Source organism: Propithecus coquereli, unplaced genomic scaffold (assembly GCF_000956105.1).
Source record: "Propithecus coquereli isolate 6110/MARCELLA unplaced genomic scaffold, Pcoq_1.0 Scaffold66, whole genome shotgun sequence".
Lineage (NCBI taxonomy): Eukaryota > Metazoa > Chordata > Mammalia > Primates > Indriidae > Propithecus > Propithecus coquereli.
In genome coordinates this window covers 6,779,271-6,793,299 of record NW_012152618.1, presented here as the reverse complement: position 1 = coordinate 6,793,299, position 14,029 = coordinate 6,779,271, and the positions used below count along the sequence as shown (strand labels likewise).

At 45.3% G+C, this 14,029-nt stretch overlaps 1 protein-coding gene across 1 annotated transcript in view; it reads left to right on the top strand.

The window, feature by feature from the left end:
• The window catches only part of DISC1 (disrupted in schizophrenia 1), a 289,071-nt gene that overhangs the window by 262,831 nt on the left and 12,211 nt on the right, over positions 1–14,029 (top strand). The window contains exon 11 of the mRNA XM_012660159.1: positions 1,168–1,444. Within this exon, the coding sequence (XP_012515613.1) occupies positions 1,168–1,444 (277 nt within the window). The remainder of the gene's footprint in view (positions 1–1,167; positions 1,445–14,029) is intronic.

Here is a 14,029-nt window from a genome sequence, read left to right as displayed (position 1 = left end):
TTCCTTCTAACTTAATCATTCATAGACGTGAGCTTTAAAATACTGATGATTAATATGTTCAAGAAAACAGAGGTCATGATGGAGAATTTCAAAAGAGAACTGGAGTATATAATAGAAAGTCAAATCACAAGTAACTACATGGATGGATTGAATAGCAGATTAGATACAGTAGAAGGAAGAATCATTAAATGAAAGATAGATCTGTAGGAAATATCTAGCATAAAGTGGGATGGATAGATGAAAAATATATATTTTCATTGAAAATTCCAGATTTTTGGCTTTCTATGAAAAGTCAAATTTTTGTCAACATTGAGTCTATATTTCCCAAAGTTTAGTTGGCCTGAGCTGATGAGCTGATGAAGTGCTCCCTATAAAGGATATGTCCTCCCTTCTGCCACTGAGGCTGAATATCAGATGTTATGGTTTATATCATCCCTGCTCTGCTCCACTCATTTACGTTACATGCTGGGCATTCTAGGAATTTGAGTTCATGGTCCGTGTTATGTTCTAGCCATAGAGTAGGGAACAAGATAGATATAAGCCCTACCCTCAAAGAAAAGAACCAATAATCACATAAATAATTAGAATTGTGATAAATACTCTGAAGGAAAAGTACAGGGTGCCAAGAAACCCATCATAAATTTCTAGCTGTGAGGCAGGGAAGGTTTCCCCCAAGGAAATCTTATTTAAACTAAGATCTGAGGATAATATGATTTAGCCGGTTGGAGGCCTGGGTGTATGTGTGTTGGTGGGAGATGATGGGGGGAGATGGTGCAGGCACATGAAATAGCACATGCAAAAGTATGTACTTAGCCAGGGAGAGTTAGACAGGTGTGAGGACTCGAAGAAAGCGAGTAGGGCTGAAACACAGACATGGGCAGGGGCTGTGTTATATTGGGCCAGTGAGTCTGAAAAAATATACAGGATTTTGGATGGCCCTTAGATCGAATAGCTAAGACGGACCAACACATTTCATGGTGACTTAATGGTATACAAATTTGGCCCCTCTGAATCTTCTGATTGAAATAATCCCTCACTATGTGAAATTAAGTCATTAAGTACAAGATGACTAGCTGACTTTTAGCCAGGTAGACAAGCTATTGACTTAGTATGATGAAGTATGACTGAGTTCATTTTTATGCCTTGTTCCGTCCCCCTGTGTCTTAGCTGCACGTGTCCTCTGCTTGCAAAAGTGTGGGAAGCTGACTTGGAAGCTTGTCGATTGCTTATCCAGAGCCTGCAACTCCAGGAAGCCAGGGGCAGCCTGTCTATGGACGATGAGAGGCTGATGGATGACGCAGAGGGAGCCGTCTGCACAGCCACTGCAACCGTCCATGCCAGGGCCCACTCGGAAGATGAGAGGAAGACTCCTTTGCAAGCATTTGAAGAATGGAAGGCTCCCCTGATCCCCTCTCCACACTGTGCTGGAGGAGAGCAGAAGGAGGTCTGTCTGTCCTTTCCCCACACCCTGCTGAGCTATGCTCTTTGGGGTGCTTTGGGACCACATTCCAAATGGGGGCAGTAAATACCGGGAGGGCTTCCCATCAAACCATACTAACTCTATAAAGTTTTAATAACTCTTGAATAAGAGGACAGGATACTGTAGAATTTTTGTAGAAGTTTAAAATATACAAGAGCAAAAAAAAAAAAAACCTTTGACATATTTAGTTCTAGTCGCATTCTGATTTAATGGCTAGAGTTAGAATATACAGTCTAATATAGAATTACTACATATAGCATACATTATCTATGTCATATATATAATAGTTATCGTATATACTATATATTATATATGTCATATATGATATTTAATTATATATTTAGAATCTATATATTACAATATTAATTATTTATTAGAATGAAACATTCAAATATATGCATATATCCCCTTGTTTTTACTAAAACCAGATCATAATGTATGTTTATAATGTACTCTTTTCATAAAAACAACAACTAATACGTGGCTGGAGATATATGTATTATAAATTAAAATGTAGTTTTATTTAACTCTCCCTTCCCCTCCCCCTTCTCACAGTCCCTCTCCCACCCCAGTGAAAGGCCCTAGGAGTTTCCCTCCTGCCCCTTCCATGCCCTGAGGCTTCAGAGCTCTTTGCCTGGCCATGTTCTCTAGTGTTCTGAGTGTGAAAAGGAAATGAAAGCATGGAGCACCTGGAAGAATGTGCCACTTGGCCTTCAGGTTTCATGGTTGATGTTAGATGTTACCAGGACTCATTGCAGGTGGGTGGGAGAGTGCTACCCGCCCCTGCCCGCAGGCTGGCCCCATGGCTCATGTCCTGTCTGCAGGACCATGGTCTTTGCAGAGCAGATACTTTCGTGGTCAGTCACTGCCTTCTGGACTGCTAAAAAAACTGATCTTTGACCCTGTATTTGAATTGAATGACATTATAAGAAAGTAGCCATTGTCACTCTGAATCCCTGCTGGTGCAACCACAGTAGGCTCTACCTTGAGCTACCAACATCTGAGAGCCTTTGTTAGCCCAGGTCTGCCAGGAAAGCCTGGCCCCCAGTGCTCTGGGTAGACAGAGGTGTTGAAAACCTACCACCTGCTGCAGGTGGACGGCTTGGAAGAATATTCCAGTGTGGAGGGAAGTGCAGCCTGAGCAAGGGAATAGGAGCCCAGGGTGGAAGAAACCACGGGCTCTGAGGACAAGTCTCTGAAGGTAGGGCTGGCTTTCCAAAGTGAGCTTGGGAGAAGCTTGGGTGGGGCCAACGGCAGCCAGGCGGGCTGTGTGGTGGCGTCCTCTGGGTCTTGACTCTGCTGGAGGTCAGGACTGATTCAGCAGAGCAAGTGGCAACCAGGAATTTTCTCCCTTCCTCCCTCCCTCCTGTAGGGGAGGAAAAGTAATATCTTTCCCTCGCCCATTGAAAGGTTCATGGCTGAGGCACCTATAGAGACAGATTAACGAGAGGAAAAATATACAAATCTATTTAAGTTTCACAAGCCATGGGAAAATTCAGAAACGAAGACCCAAAGAGACAGAGAAGCCTGTGTATTCTTATGCTTAGATTTGGTGAACAGTGGACAGTAGTCAGGAAGAATGACTGCACAAGAGGGGGATGAGCCAGTGGCAGTAAACTCGGGGGCCTCACCACGGTCTGTTTGTTCGAATTCTTTTCTGCATTGCTGTGTTTTCAGAGATAAGGATATTCCTTTCCTTCAGGTATGGGGTGGGAACCTCAAACATGAGGGTGTTATGACCTGCTTTAGAAGGAGGTCAGAGAATTCTTTTATGGCCTGTTTCAAGGGAGAATGGTGGTGGGGTTAGAGATACTTTCCTGCTTTTATTTCCTCAAATGCGAAAATGCCATATTTTGGGGTCATGTGTCCTGAACCCCACATCTCTCTCCCTCCCTCTTTTCCTTCCCCCTTTCCCAGGCTGTCTGGGAACTTACTTTCCTGGGGATAGGGAGATTATTTTTCATCAATAAGATTATAAGCACCTGCCAATGTCATCATCTGGCTATAGGAAAACAGAGCTATAGTTGCTGACAAGTAGGAAGTTTGGGATCAGGGATGGATAAAGAGTGGAATGACCACTCGGATTTTTCGGTCAGGCAGAGGCCCAGGCTGTGACCAGAAGCAGGGGTTCTACGGTGGCTGCTGCTCCATGCTCCAGGGCCACTAAAGAGCCTCCCAGATCCTCTCCAGCAACTGAAATGCTGAGGTTGTCCTACAGTTTGCCGGTTGCTTTCTTGCGGTGGGGGCTGCTCTAGAGGAAGCTTGAAAGCTTTTACTGTCTTGAAAGACCATCTTCCTGTTCCCGTAGCACAGTGGTGGATTTCTATTCACAAGGAGGGCAAGCATTCTTTGAATTTGTCAGTGCCAGAAATTTTCAGTTGATATTTTCTGGGAAGGACAAAATGATGGGACCAGAAATCCCATATTCCATAGATCAGTTGTTTCTAGGTAGGAGAAAGGGGCTCGCTATAAGAACAACAGAAAGGAATTGGGGGCACAGGGGGAGGTTGTGATAGATGTCGTCTGTATCCCAAGAAGAGAAAGATTCAACAAAGGGGAAATCCTGCTTGTTCTGGAGTCCAGGATTTTAGACTGCTGAAAGCAGAGAAATGGTAACTAAGGGTCTCATTAGAAAGGTGTTTTTGTTTTCCTGCCTGTGTTTTCCATGAATCCATTGCCGTCTGGGTACTTGTGCATTTATCCTGTGGCTAAAATGTCTATTTGCTTTGCAGCTCTCAGCTGGTTTAGCTTTGGAACTCCCCACTGGGCCTTGGCCATCCTACGCTGGTTTCTCTATTGAAGCACGATGCCCTGAAGGCAGTCAATTTCTTTTTGACCCAAATCTTCCATGAAAAATTGCTGACTTCTTATAGATGTCCACAGGGAGATGGGTTTTCAAAGCCTTTGCTGTGCTCATCTGGCCAATGTGGGGCATGCATTCTGGTGGTACTTTGTTCTCAGGAGCGCTTGCTTTGTCATTAATTAAAGCCTTCCCTGAGTTTATGGTCCCTGCCAGGCTGTGAGCGCCATTTCCCCATTATACAGCCAGTCCCATTAAGGCAAAGTAATTTGCTTTGGGCTTTGTTACAGAGGAAGTCAGCAACAGGGCTCAAGGCCAGCGTTAGCATGCACTTCCTCAAATTGCAAGAGCCCTTTTTTTTTCAGTTTCATTACAGCTCTCCTCCGAGCCTTTCCGAGGACTCTGGAAACAATCAGCTGCTGTTGGCCCCAGTTCACAGATGTTACAGAAATTGCACAGGGGCCAGACAGGAGCTGGGAACTCAGTGAGCCAAGCTTCCTCCTCTGGGAAGGTGCTCTTTCAGACTGGCTGTTCTGCCCATTTTACCTGCGTGATTTTTTCTTTCCTGTCTGCGACATGTCCTGCTGGGGTGCTTTCTGTTCCTACAGAATGGGCTCGCCTCCTGCGGAGCTCCCTGGGCAGGGTCACTCCCCACTGACTTCTCATCCCAGCTGCTTCCTTTCTGAGCCAGTCGCTGCCACCAAAGAGGCAAGTCGAGTCACCCATGCAGCGTTTAAGTAGCCAGAGTGCGAACACATCTGCAGTGAAAGGAATTAGCAATGAGACACACCCCAACAGTGCAGCTCCACTTCTTCAGATTTACGTCTCCAAAACTCGTTATAGGTTTAGGGGCAAAAAGGTGTGATGCCTTTCCTCACCCATCGTAAGGGTCGCAGCCTGACTCTCCTATAACAAAAGATAAGTTAACAAGAAAAGCATAACAAGTTTATTTAATCGAAGTTTTATGTGACACGAGAGCCTTCAAAAATGAAGAGCCAAAGACCTAGGGAAAATTGTGTATTTTTGTGTTTAGGTCTAATGAAGAATCAATAGCTATCAAGAAACAGATTGGACAAAGGGGATGATCTAATGGTAATAGACTGGGCAGGGCAGGGGAGGACCAGCAAGCCCTGCCTGTTCTGGTTCTTCTTGGCCTCTCCATGTAGCATTCCTTCCTCCTGGGTATGGGGCAGGAATGAAGGAATGAGGGTCTCCCAGGGAGAAGGGAGAGAGTGACCTTTCCAGGTTTTATGGCTTGCTTTGCGGGGAGAGGAGTCCTGATTTCTATGAACCCAGCTTGGGGAAGAGGAATTCTGGTTTCTACGGCTTGCATCTGGGGTTGGGAGACAGGAGGGCAGGAGAAGATCAGAGAGACCTTGCATCTGAGCCCTTCCAGTCTCCTTTAGTTCAAAGTGCTCTGTGTGCCAAAGTGCCACACTTTGGGGTATCGTGTTCTAAGCCCCAACGCAGGCATCTCCATTCCTTTTTACTCAATGTCATGTGAAAAGAAAGCTGGAAGAGCGGATCCATGATGAAGACCTGTGTCCTCCTCATCTTAAACTCATTTCTAATTCTGGGAAAATCTCTAATGAACAAAAGCGCTTCCTCTTCCGTCGTGGCAGGTGCAGGTCTGATTCTTTCTTTTCTCTGTGGCTTACTGGCTCTGGGGTAGCTGGAAACTCACTTTGGCTCTCCAAGGAGCACGTCCCAAACTACATGATCTCTTGATGTCTCTTCCACCTCCAAGTTTATGCGATGACAAGGGACAGATGATCACTTACCTATCAGCTGGCGTAAAGTGTTTCGGGAGAAAGCAAAGAGCTGGGGCGTGAAGAAAAGTTCTACCTCCGCTACATTTTGGAGTATGGCAGACCCAGCTGTCGCACCCAAGAGTAGAGCAGTAGAAGCAATCAGGATGCAATCAGGATTGGTGATTGGAGAGTTAATTAAAAAGTCAGAAAAGGCAGAGAATCATAGAAAATGATACATGTGCATTTTAAACCTTTTTTTTAATTGAAAATATATATATTCATTTGCCAATCATTTGATATAGGACCAAGGATTTTTTTTCTGTCTATGGTCTACTGATTGGCTTTTTGCATGGCCCTTGTTGCATAAACCTGACCTATCATGCATCATCTACAATTTCTAGTTTTGGTGTCTTTAAGGAGGACTGGAAATTTAGAGAACACTTGCCAAGTAATCCTCCCACTCTTAAATACTACTGAGTCTTTCCAAAGTTTTCAACTCGTTTTTTTATGGAGACAAGCACTTTCTTTTCACACTAATATTTCATTGTTTTACATAGTATTTAATTAAATTATATAATTAGGATTTTAAATACAATTGGCATAAATATTAATAGGTTTAGAAACAAACACAACTTGAGCAATGGGAACAGAAATGCACTGGCTAACCAGAGCCCTGCCCCTGGGCCTGCCTTGGTCACTGGGTTTTATGGAGAGAGCAGAGCTGTGGGACAGGCTTGCAGTCCATACAAGAGGAGCTGCTTCTGCAGTCAGTGAGCTGGCTCCTGCTGGTTCTCTCAGTTAATTAATGTCATCAGCTTGTCAGCTTCCTTCACCTGCCTGAGGGAAGGAAGTGGACTCCTCTGATCTGCCGCTTTTTCTCCTCTTGGAACATTGTGGAACCACCTCCGTGCTCCAGGGCCCAACTGTGCTACTTCTTCCACTAATTAAAAATAGCTCTGCACTTCTGAGGAAAACACCCTCGGGGCTCGTGGAGACTGCTTTCACCTTGGAAACTCCTTGTCATTGGCTGAGAAGGACTGAGGGATCAATAGCAGGCTGGTCACCACCTGGACGGCATCTGAAAGGGAGAAGGCTTCATGCAATGAATACGCAGCTGAGTCCTCGGAGTAGCTGAGAGTCTTTTAATCCAGGGTTTCCTACTTCTGGAAAATGAACAAACACTCTGCCGCGTCATCATACCTAGGCTTCGTCTGATTTCCCCACCTCTTGGGGGCCAAGGCAGGTAAAGCCAGGAGCTTCCCATCCCCTGTAAGCTAGTTGTGGAACCTTTGTACCCTTCCTAGCTAGGAGCAGGCGGGGGCCTGGATTGGAGTTCTGTGAAACTCCTGCCTGGAATTATCTTACCTCTGCCCAAGGCTCACTGCGCCTCCTTTCCCAGTGAGTAATGTACTGCCTTTCCATTCTGTCTACACTGGTATTTTTTCTTTGCCAGCCACTGGCCACCTCCCCACCCCTCGCCTCCCCCCACCCCCATTTATTTTCTGGAGCCATTGCTTAAGGCAAAGCAGATCTCATTTTGTGGACATAATTAGGACCCTGAGGCCAGCCAGCTCGACTGGCAGTGTGAGAAAGAAGAGTAGTCCTTTGCTCTTCTTCTTCGTCCGAGGGATGCATCATAGCTCCTTGTGACGCAAACAGGAGATGTCACCAACCCGAGTATCCCCATCTCTTTCCAGGGAGCTGCAGGTGCCTGAGACTTGGCAGAATGGGAAGCATGCTCTTGCTTGGAAGGGCTAACATCCAGAACCAGGTTTAAACGTTGGCATTTAGAAACAGGAATTATCTTAGTCTCATAGTTGCACAGTTTACAAAAGACACTTAGAAGTTCGATTTTTATTTTAAATATGAAATGAGGCCGGGCGCGGTGGCTCACGCCTTAATCCTAGCACTCTGGGAGGCCGAGGCGGGCGGATTGTTTGAGCTCAGGAGTTTGAGACCAGCCTGAGCAAGAGTGAGACCCCGTCTCTACCAAAAATAGAAAGAAATTAATTGGACAGCTAAAAATATATATAGAAAAAATTAGCCAGGCATGGTGGCACATGCCTGTAGTCCCAGCTACTTGGGAGGCTGAGGCAGGAGGATCGCTTGAGCCCAGGAGTCTGAGGTTGCTGTGAGCTAGGCTGACGCCACGGCACTCTAGCCAGGGCAACACAGTGAGACTCTGTCTCAAAAAAAAAAATATATATATGAAATGAGCAGGGATGAACTTTGGCATTTGATTCTGTACTTACAGTTCCTCCTTACTCTTTGCAGTTCGGTATTTCTTAGCAACAGGCACCTCGGAGAGCGTGTTCCCTGAAAAGGAATCCCCCCAGATGTTGCCCATTTTTATTTTCTTGTACAAAAAGGTCTTAGGGTTTGATGTTACTATCCCCAGAATATGAATCCTTCTGTTAAATGGAGATTGTTTAGGTACTAGCTGATGTCATGAATCTCATTTATAAACAGATTTTTTTTCTGTAAAGTTCTAGGGGGAGTTGGTTTTGTTTGACTGATGTTCAAGCTCAGTGTGCTAAAAGAAAAGCCATCCAAACCCTCTTGAGTGATCTTGTAATATGAAATACAGCTTTTCAAAGATTGTCCTTCATGTACACTAGAAACCACAGGCCAATGAACACATACCAAGTATCAGGCAATTTCTGTTTTTATCAGTCTGTTTGGTTCTGTTAATTAGCTTTATTCAGAGCTTGTTTCTCCAAGCCTTTTTTGAAACAAGCATGCAGACACTTGAAGACAATTCATTGCTTGCTCTGAGCTAAAGAGGTCTAAATATTTCAGATGCTTTCCTTACCACTTACGACATCTGGATGCTTTTAAAAGGAATATCCACTTACTCAGGGTGTAACCATGTACTTTGGATATTTGAATGAATACTTGTATTATGAAGAGTAATAAAGACGCGCCCCTAGTCCTAATTTGTGCCTCCCTGCTTACTGGCATGTACACAGTGACTGCAGAACCCAGCGTTTATGTGGACAGATGAATACTTATTATAAAATCTATTTCAAATAGATGTGAAAAATACTCTTTGTGATATGGAAGGCATTTGTCTGGGGTAAATATTCTTTATGTCGACAATAGTTTAAAAAGAAAGAGAAAACCATATAGCATTTCTGAAATGTACTTGCCAAGCAAATATTTTGGGAAACAGCCCAAAGGAACATATGTTAGGCTACGATTTTAATACCGAACCGAGCAAGTGCTTTTATGCGTTGGCTAAGCTCACAGATGGCGGTAATCACATCTGGTTTACCTCAAGCTGCAGAAGAGGGAATGAGACTTAACGTAACAAACATGAGGCTCGAGCTGCATTTTTGACTTCTAAGTATGTATGTGTGCAGTGTATGGTTTTTTTATTTTTTTAACTTTTTAAAAACTTAGAGACCGCTATGGCTTGGAAATCTGTAAACACAGATGGCTTGACAGCCACAAGGAAGACGGGACTGCTCTGTCACCTGTCCTTTATTGTGTAGCCTGTGACTTTCACTGCAGGAATTAAATATGTTTGTGGATAGGCAACTACTGCTGATGCCTTATTACATGGCGGGAGAAACAGGGACCTGGGTGAGTGAGCTGAGTTATAGCAGAGAGTGAGTATGCTGCCAAGATGAATGCTCATGCTAGAGGTACTACAGTCCTTCCCCTAAGCACAGACCCCAGGCAAGGGTGGAAGTAATTCATGATTTCACAGCACAGCCTCCAGCACAATGCATTTCCCGCATGAAATACAGACCTAAAAGTTACCTGTTGGTTTTCTTAGATTAATCTTAAAACCATAGCAGGACTTCTTATTTCAGTTATGACATTTTTCTTGTTCTATTGCTGGACACTTTTGCAGACCTCATACTGCCTCTCCCTTTGGAACGACTTTTGACAGCATTTTAAGAAATCAACTGTTTGAATCATCTTGATCCAGTGACTTAACCCAAAGTGTAGCCCGTCTGCTCAAATTTCTGGCAGATTCATCCACTGAGGAATCACATTTCTGAAAACATACGTGCTGTTAGGTATAGAAGCCTTTCCTAAGCAGAGTTGGCAGCCCAGCAGTACCTGCCTACCTAGCAATTTAGCTTAAACAGTTTCCTATTCCACGTGCATTTTCTATTCAGAGTAGAAATAATAAATGTGATTTCCTTATTACTAGATATAGCCTGATGAGATATTGTTACCAGATACTTGCTCTTACCAAAACAATCATTGTTATTATTACATAATATATTCCCTGCCCTTGGAATATGAGCTCTGGTTTTAAGAAAAGTATTAGTATTTTCCAAATGTCATAGGCAGAGACTTAGTCTTGTTTATGGGAAATTTAAGTAAAAAAGTCCTTGAAGACCCTGGCCATGGCATTTGTGACTGTGTTTTCACTGGTGCCGGTGGTTTAGACATCTGCTTAGGCTGGCAACTGAATGCATTTTTGGATCTGAGTATACGCTTTTATAGATAAATGTTTTTAAAAAGTCACTTTAATGGGAAAATCCTGTCCAACAAAGGAAATCCTATTTTCTGTTTTAACTCACACTGTCTGAGTTGAATGAGCAGGACAGAAATTTGACATCAGCTCTAATTCAACACAGCTGAACATTTCTGTCTGCCCATTCAGGCCTACAGGTTTTGATCATGAGGTGAGTTAAGCAAATTACATTTGAAATACTGCCTGGCTGAGTTGGCGCTACTGAATCATACCCGTGTGGAGGGACAGCAGGGAAGATTGTAGGGCTCTTTCTGAGGCCAATAAAAGACACATGTGTGTGGCAGCCCTGAGCGGGCAGGCAGGCCCCACGGCTGCCCTGGCGGCAGGGCCACTGTCTCAGACAAGGCTGTTCTTGGCTGCGTTGAGGCAAAGACATGTGTTCAGCATCCAGAAAGGTTCTGATTGCCGGTGTTCCTGCCTGCCTCTCCACACCCTGGTGAGAGGATGTCTTGGATAATGCAGTCAGAGAAACAGTGCGGCTTCTTCAAGACCTGGTAAGATTGAAGAGTCTCCTTTCATTGCTTTAACAAATATTTACTGAGCACCTTTTAGGAGCCAGGCAGGTGTCAGTCACTGGAGCTACAGAGGCGGGAGGACACCATGCTAGTGTGGTCTAGTGGGGGAGACAGGCGGTTATATACACAGGGAGGAATCTTCTCCACCCAGAGGTGGGTCAGGTGGGAGACTCAGGATTGAAGTTGTCCTGGAAGAAGTGGGGTCTGCAGGGCTTTGAAGAGAGAGGGTGTTGGCCACGCGGAAGAACTCAGCCATCAGGACGTTTATCTCTTTCAGTGGCTTTTCATTCTGACCCACGGGGAAACAGTTACTCCTAGGGCTAAGGATGGGATGGGTGTTTAGAAAGGAAAAAAATAATAATAATTTAAATTGCTGAAAAGACTGCCTGACAGGACAAATTACTGGAGAGTTTTCAAAGACACTTTGAAATGCCAAACAACCTGTATTTTAAATTATCCATTCAGAATTGCAAATCCTGCAAAACTTCATTTTAGCTAGGAATCCCAGCAACTTTCAGTGGTATTTTTAATTATCAAATATCAGTCATGCAGGTTTTCTTTTCTTTTCTTTTCTTTCTTTGCCACATTTTAATTTCAAAGTAAAAATGGTTGCAAAAGTTACAAATGGCCCATGGACAGGAGCCCAGTGTGTGAAGAGCTAATGGACATGGGTCAGAGTGTTCATTTGGAAGCCACCGAGGTGATGAGAAAGGTGAGACCAGAGACTCATATTCCTGTTCGGAGAGAAGAAACTCTCGCCACCTTCCCCGTGTGCCCGCCAGCTTTCCTCTGCCTCAGCCTGGTGTCTTAGGGATGTGTGGACGGGTGGGTGGTCCTGAGCTCACCACTGCATTCCAGGTCGTCATGGTTGTCATCATCGCCACTTCCTATCAGTATGCGTCTGAGTCCTGGGGGGAGCAGCCCCAGTGAGAGAGGCTGAGCCCTCTGGGAATTGGGGGCTGACTTTGCCAAGTTCTGAGGGTGGACGGGGAGAGACGCTGTGTCTTCAGGTGCTGTTTGCGTCTCTCATTACTTTCCATCAACACTTAGCCCAAGTCACATGACTCTTGGAGCCTCTTTTCTCGCATGTGAGAGAAGGAATTGAAGTAGATGGTTCCTAAGACCCCTACTGCTCCAGCACTCTCTGCTTCTAGGCATGAAGACCCTCAGGGAAGGCTGGTGGTGTTCTTAGTACCCCTGGCTGAGGCAGCCCTTTGTAAACGCTTGTGTTCCGTGTCCTGGGAGACGAGATGGGTGTTACGATGAGGGGCTCCATTTCTCCTGCAGTTCTGTCCCAAGATGGGGCCTCCTAACCAATACACCTGGTTTACGAGTCACTGTTTTAGCTTAAGCAGACATGACAGTGCTTCCAAAGCTTTTACGGAAGGACCACTTCTTTGAAAAGGCGTTTCCTTTATTTTAAAACAAACAAACAAACAAAATCTCTCCAATAGCTCCCATTTCCTTTATTTGCTTTTAACTTTCTATGAAGACTTAGCAAATAAAGCAGATAACATTAGAAATGGGGTTAGGGTTAACAGTGATGACCCTTGCCCTCCTACCAGGCGATCTCCGCCAGGTAAAGGCCAAAGCCCGCTGGCTTGAGAAAACACACTCGAGCAAGGCTCTCAAATGGAGAGAGAAACCAGAGGTTGCGTAGCATGCTCGATGCTTCCTGCAGAGACTGTAACATATAAATGCTCACGTACCAGGAGGACGTGACCACTAAAATAGGGCAGCAATTATGTCCTTCACTCTAGGCAGTGGGTGTGCCCCAAAGCCAGTGTGAGAGCCCAGGAGACAGGGATCCCTTTATCTTTTCTCTTTCTGCCTCTCAGGATGTGAGCACCTTGCTGTGCTGAGTGTCTGCTAAAGACAGAGCCATTTCTCCCAAAGCCAGAAGAAAGTGAGGCTCTGTGGGTCTTACTGTAATCAAATATGTTGGAGTCACCGTGGTATGTCTTTCTGAGGAATTTTCTAGGAAATTTTACATTTTGACTATACTTAGTTTATATACACACATACCCGTCCCCTGTTCCCCCCGAGAATACGTGCCTGCTCTGTTTAATAACTTGCACATTGAATCAGAAGCCAGGGATCTGGGGACCAGGGACCAGTGAGCAGTGGCAGTGGCTGCTCATTGTAATATCTTTTTTGCACTCTCCCAGCCTCCTGGCCGTAGTTGAAGCATGGCTAGGAGCTCCCCTCCCTGAGACCAGTCTGGCCATTATCACTTTAGTGAGCCCCGGAGGTCCAGTCAGTCGTGGCAATCGCTCCCTAGGTCGGGACAGTGAGGATGCTCTTTCTGATACATTTTACAACAGTCCTGTCCATCCATGCGGGGTCCTCTGTAGAGAATAACCCGTGTAGCCCACTGTGTCAGCTATTGTGGCTGCAGTGAGATCATCCCAAACTTAGTGATGTAAAATAACCGTTTATGATATTCTTGGATGTGTAGGATGGGCATTGGGAGGGGCGCAGTGGGGAGAATGTCTCTGCTCTGAAATGTCCAGCTGAGTGACTCAAAGATGGCAGCAGGGATCCCCTAAGGCTGTTGACCTGGGCCTGAGCTGGGGCTCTCAGCCAGACACCTCACACAGCCTGTCCATGTGGCTTGGGCTGCTCACAGCATGCAGGCCGGGTTCCAGGGTGAGTGATTGGAGAAGACATGTCACTTTGTATGACCTGGCTCTGCAAGTCAGGCAGTGTCACCTGTGCTATATTCTGTTCATTGAAGAAGCCTCAAGGGCCATCCAGGTTCAAGGGGAGAAGTGATCAACTCTGTCTCTGGACGGTGGAGAGGCAATGCTATGGGAGTGCGTGTTGCTGAAGCCACACAAACACTCTGCCATCATTGGGCACAGCGTAGAAATGGACGAGAACGTTCTGCCTGGCCCCTGATTTAAGGGATAACAGGCAGGACCTCAGAAACTTTGTACAGCTGATACCCCTGGCTCTGCTCCCACCCTGCCCTCTGTGGACAGATAG